This window comes from Bemisia tabaci, chromosome 4 (genome assembly GCF_918797505.1).
Source record: "Bemisia tabaci chromosome 4, PGI_BMITA_v3".
Classification (NCBI taxonomy): Eukaryota; Metazoa; Arthropoda; class Insecta; order Hemiptera; family Aleyrodidae; genus Bemisia; species Bemisia tabaci.
In genome coordinates this window covers 47,537,157-47,556,927 of record NC_092796.1, presented here as the reverse complement: position 1 = coordinate 47,556,927, position 19,771 = coordinate 47,537,157, and the positions used below count along the sequence as shown (strand labels likewise).

Genomic DNA, 19,771 nt, shown 5'->3' with positions numbered 1-19,771 from the left:
GCTCGAGTGCGAATATAATGTATTATTAGAAATGGTTTATGGCTGAAATGTTCCAGTTTTTTCGAAAAGAACTCGAATTTCAACTAATCAGCGATCTCTTAAAATTCTGTAGTCTCGGCAACAATGTCAATTCCGAGCGGCTTTCTGGTGATAACAGCGAGGAAAAAAACATTGATAAGGATTCATGATGTGAAACGTGAATAATGCATCTCGAATCGTACATTTTTGTTAATTAAACCTGTTGTATCTCGATAGTTTTCCGTTCATCCGAGATCTGCCCCTGGTGCTCTAGTGCTGCTACGGTTGCATGGTTCTGTAGTACTCCTCTTACGTGTTTTCTACCACGCACCTTTTTTCCCGAACGAAGTTTTCCCTAGTAACGGTCATTGTAATTTCCATTACTCTACGTAATCTCAAGTTTGTTATTAACTTCACTGACCTACAGCAAAGAAGAAGTTCTTCTCTCTTGATCATCATATTTTGGTACATTTTACTTACTGGAAATCATGGCTGAACCCACTGGTCTGTCCCATGAAGAGGCCAAAAAACACTGCATTCCTCAAGACCCTGCCACCAAAGTAAGAATACCAGTTACTTTTCCCCCCGCCTTGAAGACACCAATGACCTAGATGGTCTGTAGCTCAACCTACAGGCAGAGTAACTATTGTAATTTTGTGTTTTTCTGCATGACAAGACAAGAATAAGGTGGATCAGAGTTACGTGTTACGTAATCGGTTGATGCCAGTTTTTTGTGCGCACTTCCCTCTCTCTCTCTCAGGTCCAACAACGGTCCACCTCAAGACATTTCTTTAGTGACTGAAAACTTGCCTAGTATTCCACCCCACCAAGTCACCAAAAAGACACCGCGGTGCGCACTAGAATGACAGCATCAACCTGTCACCTAACTCCATTCCGCCTATGTCGTGTCTTTGGAACAAACACAAAATTTCAATCAGTAACTTATTTCCAAGCACAATTGCTTTCTCAGCACTTTTCCCAAATACTTTTATTTGGAATGGCAATGCCATCCACTTTCATTACATGCTGGACGAAACGTCAACCTTCGGAATAGTGGCAGGAAGATCTCAGTTTATGCACCTGCCCATGATAAATTACCAATGCCTAATGTCCATTGCATCAGAACATCTGAAAATGCTGTCAAATTAAATGGAATTGTCCATAAGAGTCCAAATGTTGAATGTGTCAGGAGCGATGACCCTGCCCTTGAGAGATTGGCCTCGGAGATTGACTAATTTCAATCGGCACCCCTATAGCTGTATCAGATCCCACCTAGTTAGCTACAGCCAACACTACCAAGAATGGCTGCTGTAGGAGAAAAGAAAATGATCAGCTGGTACCATTGCATGAGGTTCGATACATCCTAATGACTTTCCCTAAAACATACACTAAGTAAATGTAGGTCTTGAATGAAGCAATACAGGTACTAGCTTGCCAAATCTTAGAAAGTGGATCTAGTTGGTTGCTTTGCTTGGCTCATTGCGTACAACTTTTTGTGATTTGGACCAAGTATAGCAAATGTATTAACTTGGAAGGGGAGATGAACCGTAATATTCAAGTAGTAATCAAATCTGTGACTTTGTTACTTTTTGAATTTTTGAAAACGATTCATTTTCATTGCAGGATTTTATAATGCAGCAAACAATGTACAGAATTAAGGATCCTAAAAGATCGTTAGAATTCTACACAGGAGTTCTGGGGATGACATTGCTTCAGAAATTAGATTTCCCACCCATGAAGTTCTCTCTCTATTTTATGGGATATGAAAACCCAGCAGACATACCGACGGATCCAGCCAAGCACATTGAGTGGACTTTCTCACGCAAAGCAACTATTGAACTAACACAGTAAGTATATATTGCTTCCAAAATGTTTTAATGTTGGAGGTGTTCTAGTTCCGACACACTGGTATCAAAGTAAGATGCATTACCAGCACTAAGTATAAGCAATGAAGTTTTAGTAATACTTAAATGATGAAAGTGGATTTACCAGAAGTAACAGGTCGATTCCCCCTTATTAAGGCTTATCATTGTGAGTCATAGATGATTCATTGATGTAATTTTAGCTGCTACCCAAAAAACTTAAGAGTTTACTGACAGAGTTGCTCTTTTGAATATTCAGTTTGTGATTTACAAAAAATGTATCAACAAGAAATGACTGTTGAGTGTATTACAATGGGACATTTTAATTTTTATACCTATATTGTCGTCTCATCTCCTTGAGCAGGAATTAGGGATTCTGATCTAGCCAAGCTGCCATCACCACTTTCTTAGTGATATTTTTTACCTGACAAGTGTATTCAATGCTTAATATTTTTCTTTAATATTGCAGCAACTGGGGTGATGAAGAGAAGGCAGATTTTCAGTACCACAATGGCAATTCGGAGCCAAAAGGCTTTGGTAAGTTTGAGTTAAACCTCACCCAATCATCAAATGGAAGAATGAAAAATTTTAGGTCAATTTTAGATCTTCTAAAGGGTGAATGTAATTGACGGAGGTCCTCAAAAAAGTCAAAAACTGTAAGGAATAGAGCTCTCGCATGCGTCAGAGATATTATTGCGAACCAAGCACATATCCAGTGTAAAGTTTTGCAAGAAACACATTGGTGCCACTAGTTTTCTCTGAAATGAGCTCTCAAGTTCTCAAAAGCCCTCAAAGTTGAGATCCTTATGGAAGGGGACCCCTCCATTGCATTCTGAGAGTCCCCCTCTACATCTAGTCAAACTCCTCATGCATAACTAGGGAGCAAATATATTAGCAGGGTTGCTCTGCCATGCTAAGGAAAAACGCCATATGAACCTTCAGGCGTTGCCAAATTTCCTTTGATAAAACAGGGTTCATGCAGCCTCAGTGCTAAAAATTCAAGCACTTTTCAAGCACATTTTTCTGAATTTTCAAGCACTTTTCAAGCACTTTCAAGAGCCTTTTGGAAGCAGTTTTGCGCGAGATTCAAGAAATTTTTCCACAGGACCTTTGACATAAAAACTCCTAATAGCGAGACAGATATCAACAACCAACTAAAATGAGTATTTTCCTCTAATTAAAAAATACACGGATGTATAAATGAAAGACCATCCCAAGTGTCAGTACCAATACTGACAACCCAGTAAGTAAATACCTCTAAATTCTAAGCAAAAAAAAGTAAAATCCTGGCTCACCGCATGAGTTTTCGACCAACTACCCATCCATACTTACACCTGAATGTTTTATTCCAATTTATTCAAAACGTTGGTTTAAAAATAAAAAGAAAAATAAATGATAATAATAAATAAATATCTTACTTTCATATTCATTGAGACAACGTTAATCATTAAGAAGTGATGGATATCGATAGGTATAAGATGGGCTGAAGATGGTGCAACTTATGAAAGAGTTGATAGAAAATCTGCATGCTATCCGATGGGTTAAATCCGATGGATATCGATAGGTATAAGATGGGCTGAAGATGGTGCAACTTATGGAAGAGTTAATAGAAAATCTGCATGCTACCCGATGGATTAAATTCATGAGAATAGTAGGGTACTTGGACAAGAAGCTCAAAATTGAAGATTCATTCTTGATAAAGCTGAAGCAAGATGTTTTCTGATAGTCTTTCACTATTGTAAAAATATTTGAATTTTAAAAGTGGGATTTCTTAATTTGAAGCTACACGTAAGGAGTATGTCTGGAGTATGGAACGGCACATCATTTGAAAAAAGAGTCTTTATGAACACTAAAAAACCGGACGAAAGAAGAAAAAAAAACACTTTCAAGAAGATAATGGACCCACATCATTGAAAAAAAATAAGGTAAAAAAACCAGAAGTAAAAAGAAAAAAATGTTAATGTGAAATTAAATAAATGTAGGTATGAAGAAAAATGTTTTTACAAGCAGTTTAAAAAGTTATAGATTTTAACCGAGACTTATGGTTCTTTTTCACAACTGTTTGGAGAGTTTCGAAATTTCTCCTTCAACGATTGCTAACTCTTCTTTTTTTCTTTTGGCACTTTGGCGGAAACTATTGGACTTAACAATTAATGAGAGATCTTGCTTCTTTTCAGCTTGTTCTGCCAGGTCGTCTGCACCTTTTTCTAAGGTCTTTACATCTTCACATAAGCGTCTTTTTCTCTCTTGTAGAGATTTTGTTTTTTCTGACTTTTCATTTTTAATAGCTGTGAGAGCCTTGATTTTCTTTTCTTCCTCTAAATAGGTAGCATATCTACTGCGAGCACCTGATACACTTTGTCTTAACTCTTTGGTTATTACCATACTGGATAAGCTCTCCATTTCATCGGTAAACTCATGTACATAACGCTGTGCTATGTAGGACTGCTCCTTTAAATTTTCTACTTCTAGGTTTTTATTTACACTAAAACCTCTCTCCACTGATGCTTGTCCATGACTTAAGAGTAGAGTTATTTTGACAACTTTCCATAAATTTTTGTATTCATCCTTGTCCATAAAGTTAATATAAAACTCATCAACTCTTGACTTCTCTTTATAAGGCTCATAGTGTGCAAAGGTGACAGCTTTCTTTAAGACAACGTTTTGATAAAATGAATCAAATTCATCAAGAATAATATCAACTTTACCAGCTACGACTATTTTACAATCACACAATGTATTTAAGACAGACCTCATTTTCTTCTTGCAAACAGCTGACCGACTAACAGGAGAAGAATCTGCATCTAGGTGAATCATACTTCTCGGATCCAAACAGGACAAATTTCGAACTAAGGCATGTGATATTGGAGATTTTTCTAAAATTTTTGACAAGACATTCTTGTAAAATCTAATAGCGCCAGTAATTAGATCAAAATTATCTTTTTCAGCCACTTTCAGCAGCGACGAAAGACTGAGCAGGCAACTCAGCAGAGTAGTTCTCGTTTCAATTTCAACACGTTTTAATACTTTCCAGCGTACGTCTGAAAAGTCGAATGCTTTCTCATTTGACCTCCGAAAAGTGGATCTGAGAAATTCAAGCACGTTTTCAAGCACTTTCCAAAAAATCAAGCACTTTCAAGGCCTTGAATTTTTTTTTTAAAATCAAGCACTTTTCAAGCACTTTTCAAGCTTGCATGAACCCTGTAAAACACGAATTTCCTGGTAAACTTATAAATATTATCCTTCCAATTTTTCAGATAATTTTATTCCCAAATTCAACTAAAGTCCCTGAAAATTTCAAGGAAAAATATTTATAATTTTTCTCCAAAATAAACAGTTTATTGAAGGAAATTTGGCATTTCTCAAATGTTCATACGGCATTCTTCCTTAGTACGACAGTGCCATGGCTCTAGCCCTGGAGATTCCAAACGAAGTGGCAACCTGGCTAAAGTATTACTGGATATAAAGGTGAACTCTCAGGGCTCGGGAATCGCCTTTAACATTTTTACAGAATAATGAGTAGATACTTAAACTGCAAAACTCTAATGCAGGTCAATCCTAGTAGAAACTTCAAAACTCAGAGATGAAAATTTATTTTTCACATAACTAACTATAACAGAACTATAGTATGATGAAATTCTACTCTTTCTTCTGTCAAATTACAAACAAAATTTGAAATGCTTTTCGCAGTTACTTTTCCAACATCAGCCTTTTCTGTGCATCCTAATGGTAGCTTATGATGACTTCTTACTCCAGACAAGATTAATATGGTACAGCGGTTGCTTCTAATTTTTTTTTTTTTTTTTTTTAAAAAAAAAAAAATTACTATAATGATGCGATATTTTCTTTTTTTTATTAGAAATATCTTGTGTGTGCCCCATTTAGCATTTGCAATGAAGAATCATGTCGTCAAGGGTATACCTAGAGAGTTACAACATATTTTATCTAAAAATAAGCATGTACTTAGTATGTTCGACTGAGTTTACTGATTTCCTTGATGAGATATTTTAATATTTTTTGCAGGTCATATCGGGTTGGCAGTTCCTGATGTAGACAAAGCATGCGAGCGTTTTGAACAGTTAAATGTGGAATTTGTAAAAAAGCCCAACGACGGTGAGTAACTCCTTCTTTATAGGCGTTTGATACCATTGAGTCAAATTATCTCAGAATTTGACCAAAAATGTTTAAAATCATCCGACGAAAATTTTCTTTTTCTGATCGTCAGTATCAGAAATCTTTCCATTCTTAAGTATACCCAGCATCTTCATAAAAACTTGTGAGTTAGATTTTTTTACATAGTCTTGTCTTGGCGATGGATATTTTGTTCATTGTATCTGACATTCTCACTTGATGCATATAGCTGATTCTGAGTACTCACTTAGTGACACTTCATCGCATCCACATAATGCAGACCTTGACTTGACTAAAATTATTCAAATGAGAAAGTGGACAACGTAACAAGAACTAGCCAAAGTGACTACTTAAGACACTGTCAAATTTTCCTTCTGTTCTTTTCCTTAAAGAAAATGAGGCAAAATTGAACCTCTAAATTTTCAGAGTATGTATTTCAAATGTATCAATTTTGAATTCATAAATCTGAAAAAAAAATGTTGCCAGATTGTCAGGGAAAATTGTGAAACAGATAAAAAAAAGCTGCTGACTAGAAAGAGTTAGTGAGTACATGTATAAAACATAACTCAATAATCAATATTTTAATAGTATTTCAGTACTACAAACTGTTAAAAAGCCGCTCTTCAATATGATTTTTATATTTACAGGTAAAATGAAAGGCATTGCATTCATCAAAGATCCGGATGGGTACTGGATTGAAATTTTCACTCCATACAGGCTACCTGAAATAATTTGAAAACTTCAACATTTCAAGCTTTTTTAACCACCCAGAAACATACCTTCTACATACTAAGTTGTAAAATTGTGTGAGAGCATCCTCTCACTAGTGAGACATTTTTTTTTATCCGTCAATTAATACACTTAGAACTTTTAAACATGGTCACAATCATTTACATTTTTTGAAAATATGTTAAGTTATGTAAAAAAAAAATTAAAAAAATAAATCTATTTTTTATCATACCTAGTTTGTGAGAGTTAAATTTGAAAACTGCACCAGTTCAAATTCTTTGCTGGATAGTGTAGCCGACAAGAGGACTGTGAATAATGTATTCTTAGAAAAAGGGAGTTGGGCGGAAGGGCCTTAGTTTTTTGTTCCTCTGCATTATGAGGGGAGAGAGGTCACATTGAGGCATGCTCGAGACATCAAATTTGATTAGAAGGTACAAAAATTTAGCAACATTAATACAAAGGCTCCTTTTTCCATTATTGCCAGAAGTGTCATCTCTTTCCTGGTTTTCTTGGCTTGCAAATCGCTGCACCTTTGACAGCAAGTTCTGCCAGCTCCACCGGATCATCTGGTATTCCTTTGCGTCCTTGAGATTGCAGTCCAAGGTTAATCAACTTGAGAGCGAGGGCAACTGTACTGTAGTATGGCATATTTGGTGCCATCTGTTTTGCAACTTTATAAGCATTCCCAAATCCCTTCTTGAATGCTTTTGATTTAGTTATCTTCCCAATTTGACCAGTGGTCATCTTTCCATGGCAGAATTTATTGGCTGCTTTGGCCATTTGATTCACGTTCTTTCTAATTACTTTCATGGATCTTTTGAATTGATTTGGTTGCTTGCGCGCCTCATTCACCACTTTTTGTCCAGCGTTCTGATATTGTTTCCCAATTTCCTGCCCAATGGCCTGGAAGTTCGGAGGTTTGACAGGCTGTAAAATACAATTACGACAGAAAGGTATCAGAGGAGAAATCTGTAACCAAATTCGCTTGGGAAGAGGGTTCTTAATTTTGACGTCACTCCTAATCCATGATTAAGTTAGATCAAAATCAAATCATGCGCTGTGACTCAATACTCTAAGCTAGAGTACCTTTATAGGGAGAGTATGGACTTCTGAAACTCAAAAAATCCATCAGGTCTCCAGCGATACCTCCGCCAATTAGTTAGGACCCATAAAGGCAGCCAACCTATGTCTTAACATTACCTGTCGTTATTACCTGTAAATGCAAAATTAAGTTCATACAGGATAGTATTTTCATACGTTTCAATGGTATCAATAAATATTGTCATCTGTTATCTTGGAACTTCAAATGTAAACGACAAAGGGCATTTCCTAAGTTTCTGATCTGAATGTGAAAGCTGACAACGTCTGCTTCGGATTTTTCGTTTTAGAAAGTTGGCTGCCCTTTGGGACCCCGAAGCCTCCATGAAACGATCTGCCCATAATCTCCCTAGAAAGGTACACTACTCTAAACTCTAGACTTAATCTGCTGTGCTCTTGAATGGCTCAACTTGTTTAATCACAGAGATTGGTCTTTCATTAATATGTTTGTTCTCCAGGGTATCTTCTTTTAGTTTGAGTATTTACCTCAACTATTGAACGTTTCATAAACTCTTTGGAAAGAGAAAAGGAAATTTCAATATCATTCAGTTTCTTTAAGGATGCACTCACTAATATAGAATCAGGAGGATGGAAGGACGTCCTGCAAAATTGTACAAGATAGAGTACAGATGAAAAATACTCATGAATGTGGAAAATAATTTTCAGGATATTTTTCTTCAAATTTTTTGGAAAAACTGAGGAAAATGAAGGGTAAAAGTGCAGAGCAGTTGTAAAAGAAGACTAACATTGTGGGTTAGGTAGCATGAGTTTCATGTGAGACATTCTACTGTGAATTGAATAAACCAACATAAAGGCACCTTGGCCCTCTATGGCATGAATTAATTTAGGGACATGGCTTCGAAGAGACACAAACCTATGTTGTAGCTTTCGAGAACAGTATGAGTCCCACTTTTGTTTCACAAATTGGCAATCATCTTTTCAAAAAAACAAAGCATTAATGAAAACATGCCATAGTGGAAAGATTCAATTTTTAAGAGACCAAAAAATGTGTTAAAAAACAATATGCCACAGAAGGTTCAAGATTGATGAATCTACTATCAATTGGTAAAGTTCCATTGAAATTTTTCTTTAAAATTTATTATCGGTGGAAATAACTTTTGTTCAATGATGAAAACAAAGGAGATGAGGGAAGGTCTACAAATAAAATTGATTTAATTAGATCCTCATTGAAATAATAAGAGATATGTGCGCTGATAAGTAATTTAATAGTCTTAATGTATCAAGTCTCTTCATAAGAGATATTTGTTACAAGGGTGTTCCATAGCACAAGAAGCATAGCATTAGAAAGCATTGATTGGTCTAAAGTGTATCTATAGATCTACTTTCTAATTTTTCCCTGTTAAGTCTGAAATGACTAATGATCCCTGAATTTGATTTAAACGAACGTAATTTTTCAGAAATAAGCTACTTTTAGTGTTAATCATAAACTGTGATCCCCAAAGTTTAAGGTCATGCTTTGGATGCATGGGCGTGGCAGCAGGGGTCTCTCTTCTGAGACTAATCATTCTACATTGGCGTTCTGGCAATAGCATATCCCTTTCATGATAGTTATGCTCAGAATCAGAATTGATATAACATTACACATTATCCAAATCAGAAGTGATAAAGAGCTTCTAACCTTGTGACCACTAATCTATATTAACCCCAAGGCTCAGAATTTCTTGAGGCCCTCTTCCGAGTTAAAAAAAAAAAAATGGGCGATTATAAGCAAATAGAAATAAGATCTTTTTGTTGTTAGGGCATTATTAATGAATCGCGCCTTGTACTGCTTAAACCGAATATGAGGGCAACCCAGAGAGAGAAGCTCCGGAGTCTTTGAGTGAGTAGCGGAGCAAGAGTAGCAAGTCTGAGAGGGATTTGTCATCTTGGACCATTTTCAAAGTATGTCTACGCAGCAGCTTCAATGTGGATCATGGTTTTTATCACACTTATCTCAGTTTGAATCTAACAATAATCGATAATTTTTAGGCTGAGACTTACGAGTTTAATGCCATTGATATTCACCAGCTGAAACAAAAAAGGACAAAGCGAATTTGGAACAAATGAAACTTTATTAAGCACACATTTCATAGAGTTCAAGTCAAAAGTGAATTGAACTAGAGATGAACCTAGAACTAATACACATGCAACAATTTCTAGGATGTTCAGTTGCACATGTCAGCTATGTTAAAAAATTGGTCTTTTTTCAAGGTAAGAAAATCATACCAAACACTGAGATGATCAAAATTGAAACAAAATGCAAATTGCCGTTCTTTTCCAGTAAATTACACATACAAATAAAGAACCTCATTTAACAGTCAAAGTCATAGTATGCAGAGATTGAATAGGTATGTTCGGCATTTTAATTGAGTATTCACAAGGCCTAAAAACTTAAATAATTTATAATCCAACAATTCAGTGGAAATGCTAGAGGATGAGGAAAGAAGATGAAAAGGCTCAAATAGAAGTTCCCTTGGATAGGTCAGTTGCATGCAAGAGATACAGCTTTACAAATCGACTTTTCACAGATGAAATCACACACAAATTAAAAATGGACACACGCGAGTCTGAAATCCACTCTTTAGCGCACTGTGTAACACAATTTTTCAAACTCCCAGCGTCCCCAGGCAATAATTTCTTGGATGTCCATGACTAACTTTGCCAGGAAAGGGACGTAGAAAAACTTAAACTTGATGAACAAATTATCTCGCTTATTTTTTCTTGCATATGATTTCAATCGTTTTTAAGCCCTTGTTTCCTCCTTATTTCTTTCTGTTGCAAGAAGAAGAGCTCTAGATCAACTGGTAAGAATTATTTGTAACAATTCTTAAGATTGCTTGTTTATTTATATCAGATTTTCTTACGTCTTTCTCTCGCGAACCTGATTGCCTAGGATGCCCAACTGCCACCAGATGCGGGAAATTAAAAAAAGCCTGTTACAAACTACACAAATTGCACACTAAGGAGTGGATTTCAGACTTTTTTGCTGTGCTCATTAGTAATTTTGTGAAATTTTACCCAATGAAAGTTCCTCATTTGGATCTTTCTCTTAGCGAGCGACCCATTTCCGGTAGACCAAATATACAACATTTTAAATAACTTCACCATTTCCACATTTTTTTCGAAGGACTAATTTATATTAATTGGACTGGATTCAAGGTACACTCTACTACAGGTATGGACAAATGGGGTGCCGAAGTGGCAGCGCTGAGAAAATGGGCAATCGAGTGACGTATGAAGTCGTACCGTCCATTTGCCGCGCAGGTTTTCGCAGTCGTACTCTCGATGCTGTCAAATCTACGCGTTTTGACGACTTTCTAAAATTCCATTTGTCCATACCTGTAGTAGAGTGTACCTTGGACTGGATTCCTCCGATAAGGAACTACTATTTGGACCACATTTTGCAATTGGGAACCATAATTTCTAGCTCAATTTAAAAACAAAGTATGTGTCATTAGTTTCCCTATGGGCATAAGTGTTTTCACAGATGAGCTAGAAGTTATGGTTTCGAATTGCAAAATGTAGTCCATTTGTGGCTCATTGTGTAAACAACAAATAAGACATCAGTTTTCCTTACACATATACCTTTGCCTTCCTGACATACAAACAGAACTACACTTGGCAATAAGCTCTGTCGCCCATGTAATTGAACACTTTTGTAGTTACACCCTTTTGTCAGCCAGACAACGATATACGTCCTTATGAATGAGCCAAAAATAATAGGTCCTTGATGCAGAATTCAGTTCAATTCTTCAACATTAGTATTAAATTAATCAGAGGCACCCTCGGACGTGAGTCCAACTGCTAGAAGTAGAATAATTTCTTGACTCTGCAATGATAATTCAACTCAGCATTCAGGAAGTAAAGAGGTCATCTTGGTTCATTCTCTTACCTGAAAAATTAAAAATGTTGAATTAGACATTTCAATGGATACATTTTGAACAAAAGAATCAATTTTTTGCTCTAATGACACCACAAAAACGTCTTTGATTACATCAGCTTGTCTCAAATGCTTGACCATGGTTTACAACAGCTTCTCAAAACCAGAAAAAATGGAGGAGCCTTGAAAAAGCTTCAAATGGTAAAATTGAAGAATATTAGAGAACGCCCGATACATTTACCCAAAAATCAGCTTAGTTGTTTTTTTTCTTTTCTTTTTTTCTGGACCGTTTTACATTTTAAAATATTTATAGCATACAGAAAACAGGGGCTTAAGTTTTGTTTGCGAAGTCATAGTGCATAAAAAAAAATTCTGTTTCCAGTCAGCTAGCACTATTTAGTTTTTTGTGAAAATCTCTGAAAACGAGGAAAATTTTGGAGCTTCTTGGGAATTCCTTGTAAATTTTGAGAGACACTTTTTCTACATCTCTTAGGTATATAACAATGAAATTTTTAAGTTAACTGGCCCTCAGCCCTCATTAGGAAAAAGCGTATAAAAATCAGGTTTGATAGGCGTATAAAAATCAGGTTTCAAGGCGGTGCTTTAAAAATTGGTGAAACTCTTATTCTTGGTGTTTTCTTACTCATCATAAAATTTAAGGAGGAAATTAGAGCATTACCTGCTCAACATACTTATGTGCGCCCATAAGTATCTGTTACTAAATAGAACATGGTAATATTTTAGAAGAAATCAAATTAATCAAGCTCTATTTAATGCAAGGTCTGTTCTGAACAAAACTTTACTTCCACCAATTGTTTTGAGACCAGAGAGCCATCTAATGCAATAATTCAGTTCGAAAAGAAAAAACCAATAGGACATATCGACAATGGAACTGGAAAACTATGTTTACAACAAACTACAATCATTAGAACAATATTACTGTGAATTCTTTTAATAATAATTTTCAGAAAATATTCTGTATATGAACTTTAAATTTTAAATTTGAAGAGAAACAACACAAAATTTTGTGCAGCAATAATGATTGGATGAAGGACAGTATAAAAGCAAAAAAAAAATAAATAATAAAAATAAATAAATAAATAATTTAGAAATTTTAATGTATAAAAGCAAACAGGAAGTCTGAAACATAGCAGCTGGAGATACGTGGTTTCATGATTATATCATCCACACTTTTTTCTCAGGCTGACTCCTAGTTTTTAGGGAAATAGAGGGGGTCATATTTTATATTCTGAAAGGAGATTTTTTACTTAAAAATTTCTTTTACCTGAGTAACAACAACCACAGCGAAAGTGGATAAAAAGAAGAGCTTGATTTCCATTTTTGCACCATACTAAAAATTTTAAAAAAACTAGGGCATAGTGGCCGAAGAGGCTTGATGCACAATGACGTTATGATCAAAGCACAACGTCACTAAATCGTACCCCAACAATATTTACTCAGCTGATTCGTTCATTCACGCGGACAGGAGCCAACAGAAGTTGCCAAATAAAAAAAAAGAGAGATAAATGGAATTAAACTTGTTTCCATTCTTTCCTTCCATTCACACAAATTTCTAGAATTACTATATAGGAGTAATACTGGAATCACTACTGTTGGATGGGATCGAAGATTGTTCCTCATATTGTGCGTTATATTTCCATCTCTTCTGGAGCAACAGAGAAAAATTAAATGAGAATGCTTCAATCTTAATTTATTAACTCGATTTGAGTTTTTAAACTTTACATCCTATGGTGAGCTCATCTCTCCAAGAAACTTCTTCTTTTTTTCTCTCATTATTTTTCAACAGTCTCATAGTTGGCAAAAGCTCGAAAGATAAAACAAAACAAGAGATCATGCATATATAAAAGTTGCTCCTACAAAGCTCTCTGGTGCTCAACAACACCCAAACGCCACATGTGTCTGTCTTCCCGTAGTTTATCAGGCAACTGACAATAAAACATCTCTTCGTAAATGCCATCCCTTCATGGACCGTTCCCGTTGTCTTTTTCCAGGTGATGCCCAATTCAAAACTTGTTTGGGCAGCCTCTCTACCGACATTTCTTGCACATGTCCATTCCACACTTACTGCCTGAATATCACGTCGTTCATGATATCATTTTTAGCCTTCATCAACCTTGTTTCAGTCCTTTTGTGACAATGAAACCTCCAGACAATTTCCTGTAAGATTTAACTCTTGCTATTGTCCCATTATAAAATGCTATAATTGCCCCCACAAGTCCTTTGCTAGAACCAATTTTTTCCAAGGCATCCCCAAGCCTCACAAACGGCATGCTGTCATAAGCTTTCTGAAGATCTACAAACACCAAGTGCAGCTCCTGGCCGACCGCCATTTTCTTCTTAATGACCTGGATGATGGTGAACTAATGGTCGGAAGTGGACCTGTTGGCTCTAAATCCAGCCTGTTCTTCGGCTTCCTGGTTGCTTGAAACCTCTTCGACCTTTGCCTTGAGGATTTTACCGTAGGCCTTACTCAAGGTTCCCGTGACTGATATACCTCTGTAGTTATCGTAATCTTGTTTATTGCCCTTCTTATGATTAGGAATAATCCAAGATTCCTTCCAGTCCTTTGGAATTTCAGAACCATGCTAACAGTCTTGCATAAGTTTCCTCAAATGTTTGAACGGCTTATCGGTGCCACACTTTATAAGCTCCTCCGGTATACCCTGAGGCCCAAGAGCTCTGCCATTTTTTACCTCCCGCACAGCCCTCACTACATCTTGAAACTATAACTCCACGTTAGAATCTTCCTCAGTGCTTATGACTCCACCTTGAAACTCGGGTCCCCTCTCCATCAATAATTCTTTAAAATGGTCCTCTTGCTTGTTAATTGGTATCAGAGATATGATGTCACGCATTCAAAAATTCAAGCAACAAGAGATAAACAATACCTTAATTTTAAATCTTTCAACATCGGGGTCTCTTGAATGATCATATATTGTGATTGTTCAAAACATAGAAACCAGTTTCTTACCGTGACTGTTGTTTGGTTGAAGGATCTTTTCTGGGGTCCATTGGTTGGAAATCAGACAAATTGATAGTGTGTTCTTCCAGAAGTGCAACCAATGGATCATCTGGATCATTGATTTTGCTATCATGTTCGGGACCGACCGACCACAGACATTCCAGATCGTAAAATTTCCGCGCCTTATGAGACATTATGTGAAGAATTATGTTACCTGGAAACATGCAAATTTCAGAATTTGAGTTTTCGAGTGCTTTATTATGGTAATGGATGATAAAAAATTAAGAGTTAAACCTACCAGGACTAGGCCAATGATAAGAAAGCTTTTCTGCTGTGCATAGTTTCCTTGTAGGATAAATAATTTTGACTGAATCCGAGTGAATAAGACTCGATCAAAACTTATGTGCAGCAAAAAAAATAGAGCCTAAAGTCAAGTATATTAAATCTCTTTATAAAATCCTCACGAACACTGAGTTCAAATTGATGCACTGGGTGTAAGAAGGACACTTCTTAATTGCCATGTTTCAGAATCTCTGTTACAAAGTAATTTATGTCTTATTGTTAAAGAAGAATCTGATGGGTGATTTTTCAAGATTTTTTTTGCAGAACATTGTAGAATAATGAAAGATATTCAGTCAAAATTTCAGTGAAATGCATGCATTCTATTTCCTTCAGATGAATGAATTATTGGCAGAGATCCTGGAACAGAGCAGTGCACTTCTTGCACCTAACACCTCAATTTCAAATTATTTGCATTATAAAAAACACTGATACTGTTTGAAATGGACTATGTACATTTAAAACTGGCAATAGTGCAGCACCACCATGCTCAGTTGAGCAGTATCAACAGTTTGCTTGTGCGTGAGGACAAGATTATGAATTACGATCACTCTTTCAGAATAAACATTGGATTTAAAAGTATATTTAAGCTCCATGAAAAATGTTGAGGATTTATGAGCAGGTGTTTTTTTTATTTTGGTATTGAAACAACTGTCATTTTCCTCACAGAGCTTGATTCTAATACGTCATTCTGTAATCTGCCTTGGATGACGGCCCATGTTCAGAGTGTCTTTGACTGGTACAGATCACATGATTCACTAACATTTCAAGGTCTAGTTCCTGCCCGTGCAGCAATGTTGCCAAGTGGTAAACTTTGAAAATCAATATCTTTGGAAGAAAAACATAGAAGCGTGATTCATTCTAAATCTTCTTTCTTCTATAAGTTACGTACCAACAGATTGTATTAAAACTCCAACAGATGGATTGATTTAAACATGCACCGTTGTCGTTTTTTCTAATTATTCATTTTATTTTTCATTGAAGAAAAACTTTAAAAGTGTGTTTTTCATTCAACTACATACACTTGTTCTTTTTGTTCTTCATCTTTTTTTAAACATACTTTTGTACGACCAGAAATGAAGTCTCACAATTTTTATACTTGGTTGAAACGATATTCCTTGTTTATAACTTATTTCATTTTAATATTATACCTGTGTATGCATTACATACGCTAAACCAACTTTTCACCACAACTCTACTCCTTACCTAAATCCAAAGCCAGCCAGTCATAAGATGTTTGTCCCTCAAGGTGGGGGATTGGTCCCTGGGATTTGACCTTCATTTTGTAGACTTTGCGGACGAATGTTGCAATAGCATCCATATGCTTTTTCGATTTGCCCGAAACAATAACAATGTAAGTAGCATACTGGAGTTCTTCAGGTAGTGTAGCTACAAATATTGACTCCGCATTATTAACTTTGAGCACATGTATCAGATCATCTATGTCAAAAACTCCTTCCTTTCCACCTGAAGAAAAAAGTAAGTATGAGTCAAACAGAAAATCTGAGATTTCCTCCATTTTTGGATAGGAGCCGTCCCAAAATTACGTAACACTATTATGCGGTTTTTTGACCCCTCTCCTTGACCCCCCTGTAATACTTTATAACCTTGTTCTAGACACCCCCCCCCCCCTAAAAAATTACGTAGCGCTTGCCCAGACCCCCCTCCCCCCATCTCAATAAAAAATCATATAAATATCACCTCACTTCACTGAACAGATTGGCATTTCTATTTACCTAGGTAATAAGGAAAAGTGTAAGTAATGCAGAGAAAAGTTTCGAGATTCTTCAAGACTTTTACACATGATCAACAAAAAATTCTATGGAAACTTGAAAAAAATCACAAAAACTAGTTTTGTAACACTTTGATTTATATGCCATACCTGGTACCGCCGCATAACGCTGACAAAGACCATCCCCCCCCCTTGGAGCGTTACGTAATTTAGGGACGGCCTCATACACATAAAACTCTCATTTAATTTTTTCAAATCTGTTCTTTAGAATTCTATAAATTTTGATACAGCTGCAAATAGTGATGGGTCTCCGTTACAAAGAGGTTTATACAACTTAATTACCGTCTTAATAGGATGACTTAGCGTGTCTTAGTTGGTGACTTAGCGCAAAAAGACCAGTACAGTTCACTGACTGTTCAGTAAGTACTAATACTGAACTGCACTCAGAATTTTTTTTAACATTTTAGTCCTATTAACATTTTTATACTTCAGTCTTCTTCGCACAGAACATGTTGGACGCTATTTCTGTTCTACAAGAGTTAATGCAGCTAATTTCCAGAGTTGAATTCTAATTAAATTTGTTCATTGAGATGCACCTGTTTAAAACTGACCGCATCTTAGATAATACAACAAAAAGTAAGGGCAAAAAAATTAGCCTCATTGGTAGAGATACCTCTTTGGTGGAAAGTACACCTCCATCGTTCGTTTAGTTATCATGTTAAAATCTGGCTTGATTGTGAATTACCTTACCTGAATGTATGTAAAATGTCTATAGCTAGGTAAATGAGAAAACTGTGTTTGTATATGAAGCACTGTTTACAAATCTCTGACCATGTTTTATTTTCCCTCAGGAAAATCAGTCCTTGCAATTTCGTTGGATGATTTCAGGATGACTAGAGAAAATTCATAGAAAATTTCAATAGAAACTATTGCTTACTTTTCTTCTCAAAAAATAAAATTAGATCAGGGGCTTGCAACAACTCAATCTAAGAGACACAAATTTAAGGCTTTGGCCGTTGATATGCTGGATTCATCTGAAACTAGTGATTAGCACCCAACAATAATGGCCCGAATGGTGTGTCTACATCTGGAATCAGATTTCACCCAACGGCAGTCAGACATTTGCCCGCCAGCAACAAATTTTTCACTCACTTGGATGGTTAGAAAGGAAGATACTTACGCTCCAAGTTGATTCCTTCGAAATAATCCGTTTCTTCTTTCTCTTTCTCTTTCAGTTCGCGCCGGAAACCTTGGGCCTTCAGGGCTCTCTCTTCATCAACATCCAAGATGATATCAGCATCTTCGTCCTTAAAGACTGTGTACTTTCCGGCTAAGTGTACCTTGTTTTGATCATTATTGTCCTCTTTGTTTAGATCATTATCGTCCTCTTTGTTTAGATCTGGTGGCAACCAATCAAAGCCTTTTCTTTTGCTCATGGCCATACACTGTCCCGTAAAGATTGGTGTGGATCGCCGTGTTATCAGGGGCTTTGTAGCACTGAAAATTTTAGGGACTGCACAGGTTAAGCGTGTCAGAGCTGATAAGGACTGCATGTCGGAGGATTGGAATACTAGAGAGGACTCACACGGCAGCAAGCGTTGGTAGTGAGGTGGGTTTAGTGACACGCCTAAGGTGGCAAGCAATCACATGATGGATAATTCTCTGATTGGAAACAAATAATTTCATGAAAAAAACAATGACTTGAAGGGAGCTAAGACCAGGGTCACGGATGGCACAAACAAACTAGGAGCAAGAATGATGCACTTTGTAATTATAGATTATTGACTGAATATTGACACTAAATGAAATAAGTACTATTCAAGTACTTACAAAGATTATTCTTACTTGATCTGTTGGGAGACTTACTGTACATGCATGAAGTTATAGCGTATTCAAAGAATTGGATTGATTACCTACTGCAGTAACAATGTGCAGATGTTATAAAAGTGAGGTTAGGCCGTTAGGCTCTTATCACATGTGTTGATTCCTGAATCCAGGACCTGCTTTATGCTGCTTGATCCATGTTTGTTCTTCCTGTGGTAAAGAGTAAGTTGCTGAGCAAATTGAGAAAATCAGCATACAGAAAGTACATTTAATTTTATGGACCGTACTATCAGCACCTGATTAATAAAAACACATCTGTCAGTACTTTAATTCAATGATACTTTTCACATACACTACGCTTAACGCCTTCAAAAAAGAAGATATGTATACTCAACGCATAAAGAACGACAATTGCCTTACAGCATATTGAAGGCGAAATAAAAGTGGCTGCGGAGTATTACTTAATGCTGAGCTAATGAGCACCCATTATTTCAGAATTCGGATAGGCTTTACCGCTTCACTGAAATAAATTTGTTTACCATTGGCCTTCATAAAAAGTCTATCTTGACTTCGATCTCACAAATATGAATTGATAGTTAACTCGGTTGACCAATTGTCTAGTTGACCAAATCTAAGAAAGAGTGCCCCTCCTATCTTCAAGCTTTTCAGAGACTAATTTCTTAAATGTGTCAAATGAAACATTGCCACTGTACCTGCTCACAGATTCTGCACAAAAAATGTAGGTACCTATGTCAGTAATTTCTTACATTTTGTATTTAGCAGTGGATATAGATACAGCTGTTATAGATGCAGACAGTCTGACATTTGGGTCTGAAATAATACTCCACAAGTCCAGTACCTCTCAGAATTAACAAATCAGCGAAACAAGTCCAAAATGAGCATTCATAATAGCCAAAAATACCTGTTTCTTAGCATAGGAAGTCCTACGAAGCCTTGGGTTTCGCACCATCGATTTTATGCCCTAATTTGCAAATGATTAAGGGGCTATCATGAAATTATTTTTCCGAGTCCAAAATCAAGAAAAATCCTAGGGGATTGATGTAGGTACATCATTCATATGAATCGTAATTGCTGGAGTAAAATCAAAAGCTCTAAAATGAAGCTGAAATGAAGAGCTTGAAAGACAAGTGGGATGAGTACAGTTTTTGAAAAAA

At 36.3% G+C, this 19,771-nt stretch overlaps 3 protein-coding genes across 6 annotated transcripts in view; 1 reads left to right on the top strand and 2 right to left on the bottom strand.

Annotated features, from left to right (window-relative positions):
* LOC140224527 (uncharacterized) overlaps positions 1 to 5,087 on the bottom strand; it is a 219,926-nt gene extending 214,839 nt beyond the window's left edge. Inside the window, exon 1 of the mRNA XM_072299972.1 lies at positions 2,850 to 5,087. Coding sequence (XP_072156073.1) covers positions 3,933 to 4,697 — 765 coding nt within the window. The 5' untranslated portion in view covers positions 4,698 to 5,087 and the 3' untranslated portion in view covers positions 2,850 to 3,932. The remainder of the gene's footprint in view (positions 1 to 2,849) is intronic.
* Glo1 (Glyoxalase 1) lies at positions 168 to 6,975 on the top strand. Its single transcript, XM_019061043.2, has 5 exons — positions 168 to 578; positions 1,642 to 1,865; positions 2,350 to 2,417; positions 5,904 to 5,993; positions 6,659 to 6,975. The coding sequence occupies exons 1-5, from the start codon at positions 507 to 509 to the stop codon at positions 6,745 to 6,747; spliced, it is 543 nt and encodes a 180-aa protein (XP_018916588.1). The 5' UTR covers positions 168 to 506; the 3' UTR covers positions 6,748 to 6,975.
* Positions 6,976 to 7,554: 579 nt separating this feature from the next.
* Positions 7,555 to 18,945, bottom strand: RsfS312 (ribosomal silencing factor RsfS-like protein, 312). Of its 4 annotated transcripts, XM_019061041.2 has the most exons (6): positions 18,686 to 18,945; positions 17,953 to 18,269; positions 16,247 to 16,507; positions 14,711 to 14,915; positions 9,840 to 9,866; positions 7,555 to 7,667 (listed from the first exon to the last, which is right to left on the bottom strand). In XM_019061041.2, exons 2-5 carry the CDS (start codon positions 18,212 to 18,214, stop codon positions 9,860 to 9,862), a joined length of 735 nt encoding a protein of 244 aa, XP_018916586.2. In that variant the 5' UTR covers positions 18,215 to 18,269; positions 18,686 to 18,945; the 3' UTR covers positions 7,555 to 7,667; positions 9,840 to 9,859. The 4 variants fall into 4 exon arrangements, with proteins under 4 accessions (XP_018916586.2, XP_018916583.2, XP_072156070.1 ...); XM_019061038.2 differs by having other exon boundaries at positions 17,953 to 18,944; XM_072299969.1 differs by lacking the exon at positions 7,555 to 7,667 and having other exon boundaries at positions 9,049 to 9,866; positions 17,953 to 18,944.
* Between the last annotated feature and the right edge of the window lie 826 nt (positions 18,946 to 19,771).